The sequence below is a fragment of the Maniola hyperantus genome, chromosome 3 (assembly GCF_902806685.2).
Source record: "Maniola hyperantus chromosome 3, iAphHyp1.2, whole genome shotgun sequence".
Taxonomy (NCBI): Eukaryota; Metazoa; Arthropoda; class Insecta; order Lepidoptera; family Nymphalidae; genus Maniola; species Maniola hyperantus.
In genome coordinates, this window is record NC_048538.1 from 17,371,293 (window position 1) to 17,383,057 (window position 11,765).

General features: G+C 40.5%; 1 protein-coding gene across 1 annotated transcript; it reads left to right on the forward strand.

Annotated features, from left to right (window-relative positions):
- The first annotated feature begins 3,717 nt into the window (after positions 1-3,717).
- On the forward strand, positions 3,718-8,455 carry LOC117996173 (uncharacterized). The gene is made up of 3 exons (XM_034984184.2): positions 3,718-3,733; positions 7,309-7,464; positions 7,842-8,455. Exons 2-3 carry the CDS (start codon positions 7,324-7,326, stop codon positions 7,983-7,985), a joined length of 285 nt encoding a protein of 94 aa, XP_034840075.1. The 5' UTR covers positions 3,718-3,733; positions 7,309-7,323; the 3' UTR covers positions 7,986-8,455.
- The last annotated feature ends 3,310 nt before the right edge of the window (positions 8,456-11,765 follow it).

Genomic DNA, 11,765 nt, shown 5'->3' on the forward strand with positions numbered 1-11,765 from the left:
GTAAGACCTACCTACCTGCCAAATGAGAAGAGCCCACAACAAACTCAGCCGGATATTTTGAGGTAAGGAACCCTAAAAAAGAATAAATGATGGTCTAATAACGGAACTGTTACCCAATCGCAGACGGAGTGACTGACAAGTGAGTGTCGACGCAGGTGACCTTTGACCTCGCCTCGCAACATTGTCCTCTTATGTAGCCATTAGGTTCTAGAACGTTGACCTAGTATGGGATGATTAACTGTGCACGCGCGCTCACTATCGTGGCTTCTAAACACAAAAACAGATTTGTAAACGATGGTAAGTATTTCGAAGTAGGTACGAGTTACTCTAGTTTATCATAATTTTTACTGTGATCAAAAAGCGCCTGGTCATTTCTACACACCAATAACTCTAGACGATGTCCACCGGGGCCGTCTTTACCCGAGGATTCAAGGGGTGTGGTGCACCCAGGAGCAGAGTCCTAGGGGGCGCAAGGCGATCGCCAGAAATTTCGATGAGTATCTACTATCTACCACACTGACACCACGCGAGTGGAGCCGCGGGCACAACCAGCGGCGTAACAATAGAGTGACAAGCCGGGCGAAATGACCCAACGTACCCACAGCCCTCGAGGGCCGGGGGCCGAAATCGGGGGCCCAGGGGGTGCCTCTGAGTGCCTAGATTTAATTTTAGGGGTGCCGTAGGGGACGCAGGCTTACTTTCGCACTCTGGCGCCAAATATGCTTAAGCCGGCCCTGATGCCCACGACTTCATACGCGTGGATTTAGGTCTTTAAAAATGCCATAGGAACTCTTTGATTTTCTGGGATAAAAAGTAGCCTATCCTTCACCGGGATGTAAGCTAACTCTGTACCAAATTTCATCAAAATTGGTTGAACTGTTGGGCCGTGAAAATCTAGCAGACAGACAGACTCACTTTCGCATATATATATAATACTAGCTGATGCCTTCGACTTCATACGCGTGGATTTAGGTTTTTAAAAATCCCTTGGCAACTTTTTGATTTTGCGGGATAAAAAGGAGCCTATGTCACTTTCCAGGTCATATAAAAAAATCACGTTGATCCGTTGCTCCGTTACGACGTAATTGAAGGACAAACCAACAAACAAACACGCTTTCGCGTTTTATGATATTATGGGTAGTGATTCGGAGGGATAATGAACTTTTAATGATAAAGATGTACTAGATAGCTACAGTAAAAGCTCGGTAGGTACCTATAGCTGTGAAGTAACCGCGATTGCGGAAACAATCGGCGGCAGTTGGCGCCGGCTGCGGGCAGGTCGGTTGCAACAGGCAGCAGACCTACCTTCACCCGAGAACATCACCAATTATACACTCAAGTTATGCACTTTGCCTTTCTAACTTTGTTGCTGTAGGCATCCATATAAATGACAAGATATGCCCAAGCGAACAAAATTTTTCACGGTTTCGGAACCAAATAAATCAGCGCCACCTCTTAGATACTAATGAACGACCCGTTTGAAATCCAGACGTCACTGAGGTTGCATTGGTGCTAAAGCACCACTGAGTCGGTGCCATTTTGTTTGTTCAATGGCCCTGTCCATACGAAGTAACATTATATATAAGTCAATGGCTGTAGGTTAATCTTTTAGTCCGATCGATGGTTAGGATTCCCAGATTCTACAAGTTCTTCTTTTGAGCTCCGTATACGAAGGTTGCAAACGGAGTTGCTCAATTACTAAGCCTCCGCTGTCCATCCGTCTGTTCATCCGTCGGTCTGTCTGTCAGTGGTCAGCGTGCTGTATCTCGTGATAGGTAGAGAGTTGAAATTTTCACAATTTGTGTTTCTATTGCCGCTATAACAATAACAAATAAAAAGAATTTCAAAATGACCGCTATGAAAATTAAATCAATTCAAAAGTCTTACTTATTTCTTGTCCAAAATTCCTCAGTGCTTGAAGACCAAAGTCTTCGAACAGTGCGTGTTGCCAGTGGTGACATATGGATCCGAGACATGGTCGCTAACTATGGGCCTCATAAGAAAGGTCAGAGTCACTCAGCGGGCGATGGAGAGAGCTATGTGCGGAGTTTCTCTACGTGATCAAATCAGGAATGAGGAGATCAGTAGGAGAACTAGAGTAACCGACATAGCTCAACGGGTTGCGAAGCTGAAGTGGCAATGGGCAGGGCACATAGTTCGTACAACCGATAGACGTTGGGGTCCCAAGGTGCTGGAACGGCGACCTCGCACCGGAAGACGCAGCGTTGGAAGACCCCCCACTAGGTGGACGGACGACATCAGACGAGTCGCAGGGAGCCGCTGGATCCAGGAGGCACAAGACCGTGGCGTGTGCAAGTTCCTACAAGAGACCTATGTCCAGCAGTGGACGTCTATTGGTTGATGATGATGATGATGATGACTCCGACTCGTACTTGACTAATGTTTATGGTTAGTGTTATAGTGTGTAAGCGTGCAGGTTTCCTAATGCTTGCTGTGCGCATTAGAATGCTATCGGACACAATATGAAAGTATTTGGGAGTAGTGACGTCACACTCGTCTCGAGGCGCCACTCGAATGTATCCGGTTCTGGGAAAAGCATTGGTGACATGGATTGTTGTAACTTGGGTGGAATGGTATATTGAACGGCCAGCACAGCCGTCGGCCTCGTGTTATGAGGTGCGGGGTTCGATCCCGACCACCTAAAGTTATGTGCGTTTAAAAAATATCACTTGTTTTAACACTGAAGAAAAACATCGTGCGGAATATGAAATGTGAACGGATAGAACGTGTGAATGTAAAAAACCTTCATACACCTTTGAAATCATTATGGAGAGTTCTCCAAAACCCTTAATGATTTCTGAGAGGAGACCCGTGCTTGGGCGATTGGTTGATGGTAATGAAGAGTATTTATTTATTTATTCAGATACAAGTTAGCCCTTGACTGCAATCTCACCTGGTGGTAAGTGACGATGCTGTCTAAGATGGAAACAGGCTAACCTGAATGGGGTATGGCAGTTTTTAATGCACCCATGCCCCTTTGGTTTCTACATTGGCATCGTACCGGAACACTAAATCGTTTGGCGGCACGGCTTTGCCTGTAGGGTGGTAACTAGCCACGGCCGAAGCCTCCCACCAGACCAGACCAGAAATAGGACATTGATCAGACAAATTGGTCTATATTTATTAGGTTACCTAGGGAACCTAAGGTATACCTACTAATAGATGATTAATTAATCTATATATATAAAAGGAAAAGGTGACTGACTGACTGACTGACTGACTGAATGACTGACTGACTGACTGACTGATCTATCAACGCACAGCTCAAACTACTGGACGGATCGGGCTGAAATTTGGCATGCAGATAACAATTATGACGTAGGCATCCGCTAAGAAAGGATTTTTGAAAATTCAACTCCTAAGGGGGTGAAATAGGGTTTTGAAATTTTGTAGTCCACGCGGACGAAGTCGCGAGCATAAGCTAGTGTGATCATAAAAATGTTTTGATCACAAAGTGAAGCCTATGATGAGTGTCCACACGTCATAGTTCGTCGCTCCACGGAGGAGTTGCGCAGGAGTGGCACTGGCGGCGGGCGGCGCGGGGCGGGCGGGGGAAGGTGAAAGTGCCCCGTGGGGAGCTTCGCCCAAGAGGGGCGTCTATATGAGCAGGGCTATGGCGCGCGGGCCGCACTTGGTACACTAGGCACCTTACGCACCCGAAATCAGTGAAGTGTGGTACTGTGGTTCATCGTGAGTTCTTGTTATTGAGAAGGTAATTATATTATTTTGTGATCTATGATACTTGATAAGCACCTATCCATTATTTATTCAGTTTCCAGTTTAGTGAAATTCTAAGACAGATTATCTTTCAAACATTCAGATTCAAATAAGAAATTAAATAGAATCGGAGTTTGATTTCAATTTGAATATTAACCCATCGAAGTCAATAAAAAGACACGTCCTACAAATTAATTACATATCTTAGTTTTGTCGTATTTACACAAAATAATGTAAGTACTTAAGTAGCCATAAAGTTGAACGAACTTAAAGATTTGTATGAAAAAAAATCATCTGAAATGAAAAGAGGAAAGAAAAGATTTGGATTTTTTTTTTGTGAAACTGAATTCTTGGACTTTTATCTATTATTACTTACATAATAGTCTCCAAACTAAATTATAAAATCTGCAGGCAATTTGCCATTTTATTTGCATGAAGTAATTTTGAAAGTACTTATCTAAACTTTTTTATTTTTATTAAATTACTTCCTTAAGTTTCCTTTTTTAAAGATTCTTAACAAGACTTGTTCTTTAATTATGACTACACTCATTTAAACTTGATAATTAACATCTCAGTTTTAATTAGTTCCTATAGTTAACGTAACAGTAAAGGCGTGTTTACATGCTCGTAAAGGGACCATTTTAAGCTCATGTGAGTGTAGAGCAAAATATCGAGTGTTGTTGAGGAGCTAGCAAACATATCGATGAAAGTGATTACAATAATTACACTTCTGATCAAAAAACTTTATTTCTTTTAATCTGGACCTTTTGGCCCACTGCGTACAAATCTGAATTCATTTTCAAGCAAAATGGTCTAACACTGTTCTAAATTAATTTCAAAATTCGTGATTTTGATCGTTTGACACAACCTGGAGTAAATTTCTAAACAAAACGGAAATAATAATTTATATTTTTTAACAAAACAAAACGGAAATAAAAATTTATATATGTATAAACTTTAATGATGTTTATAATAATTTTTATGTGCTCTGAATAAGTTACATCCTAGTATGGAAATGGATTTGAAGATTGAATCAATAAGTTACAACTTGCAAGTAACGTTTAGAATGTCGTTCACTCAATAGTCATTTATTAATTTATTTAGGCCTCCGAAACGTCAAGACAGGTTCAGTGAGAGGTTATGGTCTATAGATTTTTTTCTCTAAACCGGCCTAGAGTCTATCTAAGTTAAATAGTTTTTAGGGTTCCGTATTTCCGGCGAAAAGAAGGAACTCTTATAGGATCACTACGTTATATTTTGTCTGTCTGTCAAGACCATCAAAGGAATTATACCTATGTGATATTTCCCTTTGAAATGGGATATTTCCCTAGAATCAAGAAATTTGGCAGGAAGCAATGTCTTATTACACAAGTACTTAACGGGAAAAATCCGAAAACCGTGAATTCGTGGTTACACTACCAAAAAAATAAGCAGTGTTATTTCTTATACGATGGTACGGAACCCTTAGTGCGCGAGTCCGACATGCACTTGGCTGGTTTTTTATAGAGACTACATAAATGCAGATGTTCTGATTCTTAATATAGATTAAACCGCTTAAGGCTTTATAAGGCAGTAATTATCTAGTGTGTGTGTTCTTGCGTTCATTCAAATAAGAGCGGCTTAGGTAGAACTTTATCAACATAATATCTAGGCCATATTCCACCACGCTGGCCCAATGCGGATTGCCAGATTTCACACACCTTTGAGAACATTATGGAGAACTCTCCGGCATGCCGAATTCCGATGAATTTAATGCAGCTATCTTATGCATAAGCAAATTTAGCGAGCCTAAATAGCTCAGCGGTTAAGGAGCGCACTGAATTCTGAAAGGTGGCCGGTTCAAATCCCACCCGTTGCTCTATTGTCGTACCTACTCCTAGCACAAGCTAAACACTTAGTTGGAGGGGAAAGGAGAGTATTAGTCATGATTAACATGGCTGATATTCTTTATAAAAATAGCCATGATGGATAGGCTTGTAGGATAGATAGATAGGATGTGTCTAGAGACAGATTACTTAACATCTGTCTCTATGCCTATAGACTATCATTGGTCAACGATATCGAATCCCAGATCCCAAATAGGAGGTCAAGGCCTTAATCACTATGCTGTCAACGGTTATATAACATTTTTGATACTAAAAGCAAATAAAAAAGTTTATGACTAAAAGCCTCAATAGCTCAACGATTAAAGGAGCTGACTGAATTTCGAAAGGTCAGCGGTTCAAAGTTCAAACTCCACCCATTCACTACGTATTGTCGTACCTACTCCTACCACAAGATTTACGCTTAGTTGGAGGGGAAAGAGGAATATTAAACATGATTAACATGGCTAATATTTTTTAAGAAAAAAAATCTGGAAGACAAGGTTCCACTTTATATTGCCACTAGCTTATGCTCGCGACTTCGTCCGCGTGGACTACACAAATTTCCAACCCCTATTTTACCTCCTTAAGGGGTTGAAGTATCAAAAATCCTTTCTTAGCCTACGTCATAATAGCTATCTGCATGCCAAATTTCAGCCCGATCCGTCCAGTAGTTTGAGCTGTGCGTTGATACAGTTAGTCAGTCAGTCACCTTTTCCTTTTATATATTATTTAGAATATTTAGCCCATTCGAAGCTTTCTTTCCCACTTTATAGTCTACTAGCTGATAGCTGATTCCCGCGACTGCATCCGCGTGGAATTAGGTTTTTTAAAAAACCCGTGGGAACTTTGATTTTCCGGGATACAAAGTAAGATGTCACTCTCCAGGTCTTAGACTATTAGTACACATGCAAAAAATCACGTTGATCCGTTGCTCCGTTGCGAAGTGATTGAAGGACAAACCAACAAACCAACACACTTTCGAATTTATAATAAGGGTACTGATACATATTGATAAGAGAATGGCAAATGAAACATTTTGAATGCACCGCCAGGATCGTGACTGCGCTTTCTCTCGGGCTTCTTTATTTAAATAATTTATCAGTTTGTGTTCACGTTTCCTCGTAGTTACGCAAGTCGCTGTCGCGCTCTCGTTGCGTTCTATCTTTCTAACTTGATGTTACTATAGTCGCGTCATTATAACATAATATGTTACGCGAGATGACTTCATATATATTTATTATTTTTATGCAATATTTTTCCGGGTCATTGATGATCTGGAGCAAGCTGTGATAGCTTAGTGGCTAGGACTTCTGCCTCCTAATCGGAGGTCGGGGGTTCGACCTTTAATAATTAAATATAACTTGCTTTTTACGGTGAAGGAAAACATTGTGAGAAAACCTGCATGCCTGAGAGTTCTTCATAATGTTCTCAAAGGTGTTGTAAAGTCTGCCAATCCGCAATTGACCAGGCTGGTAGACTATGGCCAAAACCCTTCTCACTCTGAGAGGAGACCCGTACTCTGTAGTGAGCCGGCGAATTGTTTTGATTGGCTGAATTCATGGCAATCTTGTTGCAACAATGCATGCAGTCAATTGTAAGCGAGCGTCAACCAAACAGAGGTGATTGCGATCGTGACATTATAGCTATTATTGTACCTAAATCGAGCCCCCGTAATCGGCATTTCATCTGGTTTCTACTTATGCAGGTATCTTGTGAGACAATGAGATCCGTGGTGCTGTGCTTGGTGCTGGTGGCGGCGGTGGCGGCGGCGCCGCAGCGCGAGGGCGCCGCCTACAGCAACGAGGCTATACAGCAGGCCCGGAACACAGACCTTCTCCCCAAGGATGCTGTCATACACAAGGTATATCATCATCATCGACTGATAGACGTCCACAGCTGCACATAGGTCTCTTGTAGGGACTTCCACACCCCATACGGTCTTGCGCCGCCGCTATCCAGCGGCTCCCTGCGACTTGCTTGATGTCGTCCGTTGACCTAGTGGGCTATAAAAAGTAGCATATGTCCTTCTCTTGAATGCAAAACATCTTTGTATCCTAAGTCAGGCTAGTCCTGATTCGTTCATTTACTGGAGTCTTTAAAAACCCTAGTACGTAAAAATACTAAAAGTCTGCGCATTATTAGTAACTTATTAAATGTCAAAACAAAAATTGCTAGCTAAACGTCATTCACGAATGTTTTCCTCTTAAAGTGCTAATGAATATTTTTGTCATCGCCCAGGTACAAGAAGGCATAGAACTTGCAGCATACGAGTCCATCCCCGGCAACCAGAAGATCAGCCTCCAGGAGATCCTGGGCGACACGCTGCCGTCGGAAGTGATCAACAAACTCCAATTCCAGATCGACAACGTTGGCCAGCACTAGGACGCTGTAGGAGATACGAGTAGAAACACATAGTTGGATACCAGTAACCGAAACATGAGACATAACTTACCTACACGTGTTAATATGCTAAAGACAAAATCAAGAAGAACTCGTGAGAAGAACAACTTTAAAAAAAATATATTAGCCATGTTAAATGACTAATATTCCCCTTTCCTCTCCAACTAGCATCAGCTTGTGCTAAGAGTAGGTACGACAATAGTGCAACGGGCGGAGTTTGAACCGTCGACCTTTCGGTTTTCAGTCCACTCCTTTACCCGTTGAGCTATTGAGGAACTACCAGATCTATGGAAATTCTAAGAAGATCAAAGAAGATACTCATCGTTGGATACCAGTAACCGAAACATGAGACAATATAACTTATAGGTGTTCATATACTAAAGATAAAATCAAGGATGGAAATAAAAACTCATGAGAAGAAGAATTACCAGATCTATGGAAATTCTAAGAAGATCAAAGAAGATACTCATCGTTGGATACCAGTAACCGAAACATGAGACAATATAACTTATAGGTGTTCATATACTAAAGATAAAATCAAGGATGGAAATAAAAACTCATGAGAAGAAGAACCACCAGATCTATGGAGATTCTAAGAAGATCAAAATGTTATCTAAATTTATAAAAGGGAAGGGACTGATCTATCAACGCACAGCTCAAACTACTGGACGGATTTTTGAAAATTCAACGCCTAAGAAGGTGAAATAGGGGTTTGAAATTTGTGGAGCCCACGCGGACAAAGTCGCGAGCATAAGCTAGTTAAATAACTAAGAAGATCAAGGTCTGCACCCGTACGTAGTCAAAATTCCATGAACACGTACGAAGCGATTTGCTATTGCTCTAATTCAAACTGCTAGGATATGGAACGCCCTTCCAGCATCAGTTTTCTTGTCAACTTTTAATATGGGTACCTTCAAGTCAAGAGTGAATACCTAGACATCTTCTAGGCAAGCGCGCTCCATCTAATGCTGCATCAGCACTTGCAAGCAGGTCTGATTGCAGCCAAGGGCTAGTCTATAAATTATAAAAATAGTTCAACAGCACGAAGGAAAGAAGGTTGACTGATGTTTGTGTGGTTCGACTCTCCTCAAACTGTTAGCAAAAGTTGTACACTTGGAACTCAAACAAAACATTTTTATGAAGATGGACCTTAAATAATACCTATGGAAATAACGATATTGTTACGACGATTTTATTAACAATGTCATCATCATCATCAATGCCCTACATCCTTGGCCCTAGACTTGGTCAAGCAAAACTTCCCCTGCTCCGAACTCCCGAAACCCTCATATCCTTATCCTTCTCACTTCTCTATAGAAGTAAATCAAAAGCATCTTCCTTCCAGCTCCAAACTCCCACAACCCTCATATCCTCATCCTTCCCCATTCCCTCAATCCATTGGCCTTGACATATCTCCTTGGCTTCTTCCTCTGGATTGCTGACCAGCAACTTTGAAATGAACTAAGTTTTTTGCATTTGCTTTTGTTTGGAATGTATAACTTAGTCATCATCATCATCGTCCACTGCTGGACATAGCTGTCTCTTGTAGGGACTACCACTCGCCACGCCGCCATCCAGCGGCTCCCTGTGAATCGTTTGATGTCCTCTGTCCGCCTAGTGGGAGGTCTTCCAACGCTGCGCTCAGCGCTTTTCGCTAAGTAGGTAGGTATATCGGAAAAATAAAATATATATCCGATAGTATAATTTAGTAATACCTATATTAAAAAGCTCAATTTTAAGAGAGAGTCTTCTTAATGCGTAGGAAACTGAAAGCACTTAAATTTTTGTTACTGGTATCGAATTGTTAGGGCCGTGGTGCCGTGGGCCCGACCTGTTGATTAATGTTTAATTTATTGGTGTCGCAGTAAGCAGAGTATGTGATAATGTAACATCTTTTATATGTTTGTAGATAAAGAGTTTAATAATAAATGGTCGAAATCAATGCTTGTTTTTTGGAATTATGTAATGTCATTATGTAAGTCAAGGCAGTGAGTGGACTTGAAGGTACAGTATTTTTATTTTGGTAAAAGCCGAAATTAATAATAATCAATCCTATCTGTAATCTGTCGATAGGTTAGGTACTTCGAAACGTTTTAGTACTTTTAGAATTGTAATAGAACCTTTTTGACAATTAACAACGTCGAGAAGTAACTTATCCACCGATTATAATAAGCTCGGTGGCTATCATTTAGTGTTAGACACTGAGTTAGAGAATCGCCCCGCAGATAGATGGGTAACACGCTAGGTACCTAGTTAGGTAAATTATTAACTCAATAAAATCACACAAACATTATATTATTTATTTATACAAAAAAGCTTGAGCAATTTGTTTGTACTAGTCTTAATCTGTAACATTAAAAAATGCAGTAATCTCTAATATATACTTATGTATAAAAGGAAAAGGTGAATGATTGACTGATCTATCAACGCACATATTCTCAAACTACTGAACGGATCAGGCTGAAATTTGGTATGCAGATAGCTATCATGTCGTAGGCATCCACTAAGAAAGGATTTTTGAAAATTCAACCACTATGGGGGCGAAATAGGGGTTTGGAATTTATGTACTCCACACCGACAACGCGGTATTGATTTTATTAATATTCTGTGTCTGAGATAAAATGACAAAGTTGCAAAAGAATACGCCACTATTATGTACAACCTTGACTCCTTGAGCCTACCTTGAGCAATGCCTACAGCTTTTTAGTGAAGTGCCACCTTCAGAAGTATCGAGCATGTAAACTTGGCACATCACATCACAAACCTACTTATACATAGTATGCAAAATAAACTTACGAATTATTTACCTACAAAAACACTTATAGAGAGATACATTTTTGTGCCGTTTGCCGTGGAGACCCTGGGGCCATGGAGTCTTAGTGCTAAAAATTTTTTACGAGACATTTCACCGCGATTAATAGCCTCATCTGGTGACAGAAGGGCTGGCTCATTTTTTGCGCAACGGATCAGCCTGGCTGTCCAGCGCGGAAATGCAGCCAGTATTCTTGGCACCATTCCACGCGGTCATGATTTATATAGTAATTAGATAAGGCTAGCTTTAAGTTTTATTGTAATATTAAAAAAAAAAAAAAAAAACACTAATTATGCTTTCCTTCACCGTTTCAGCAAGTGATATTTAAATGCTTTAAACGTATAGCTATATAGAAAACCGCCGATTTAACAACTGGTCTATGACCACTATAAACTATTCTTTAAAAAATAATCAGTACCTTTATTATAAATGCGAAAGTGTGTTTGTTTGTTGGTATGTCTTTCAATCAAGTCGCAACGGTGCAACGGATTGACGTGATTTTTTGCATGGGTATAGATAATGGAGAGTGACATAGGCTACTTTTTATCCCGGAAAATCAAAGAGTTTCCATGGGATTTTTAAAAAACCTAAATCCACGCGGACGAAGGCGTGGGCATCAGCTAGACTTCTACTTAGCACTATAAAAGATGAATTGTTGAACTATACCTACCTACCTATCGTTACGAAATAAATATTTTCACCTTCGATATACGTACAGTACATGCTAAACGATGTCAATAAATAGTTATGTGAAGGCTATCAATTATTTTAAAAGGTTTCATCATTAATTGTGTAAATAGTAAGACGTGTCTACGGTATATTATTATTAAGTAAGCACACATACTAACTTCAAAATAATAACATAGTGAGCTTACTAAGTAATTAATGAACGCGGATTTTATCCCATTCCCACGGGAATTAATAAAAAACCTAAATCCTCACCGAAGTCG

Bases quoted from the DNA above. Each gene is read 5' to 3' on its own strand.
- LOC117996173 (XM_034984184.2), top strand. From the start codon at position 7,324: ATGAGATCCGTGGTGCTGTGCTTGGTGCTGGTGGCGGCGGTGGCGGCG. The intron at 7,465-7,841 runs GTATATCATCAT...GTCATCGCCCAG, and splicing joins AGGATGCTGTCATACACAAG to GTACAAGAAGGCATAGAACT.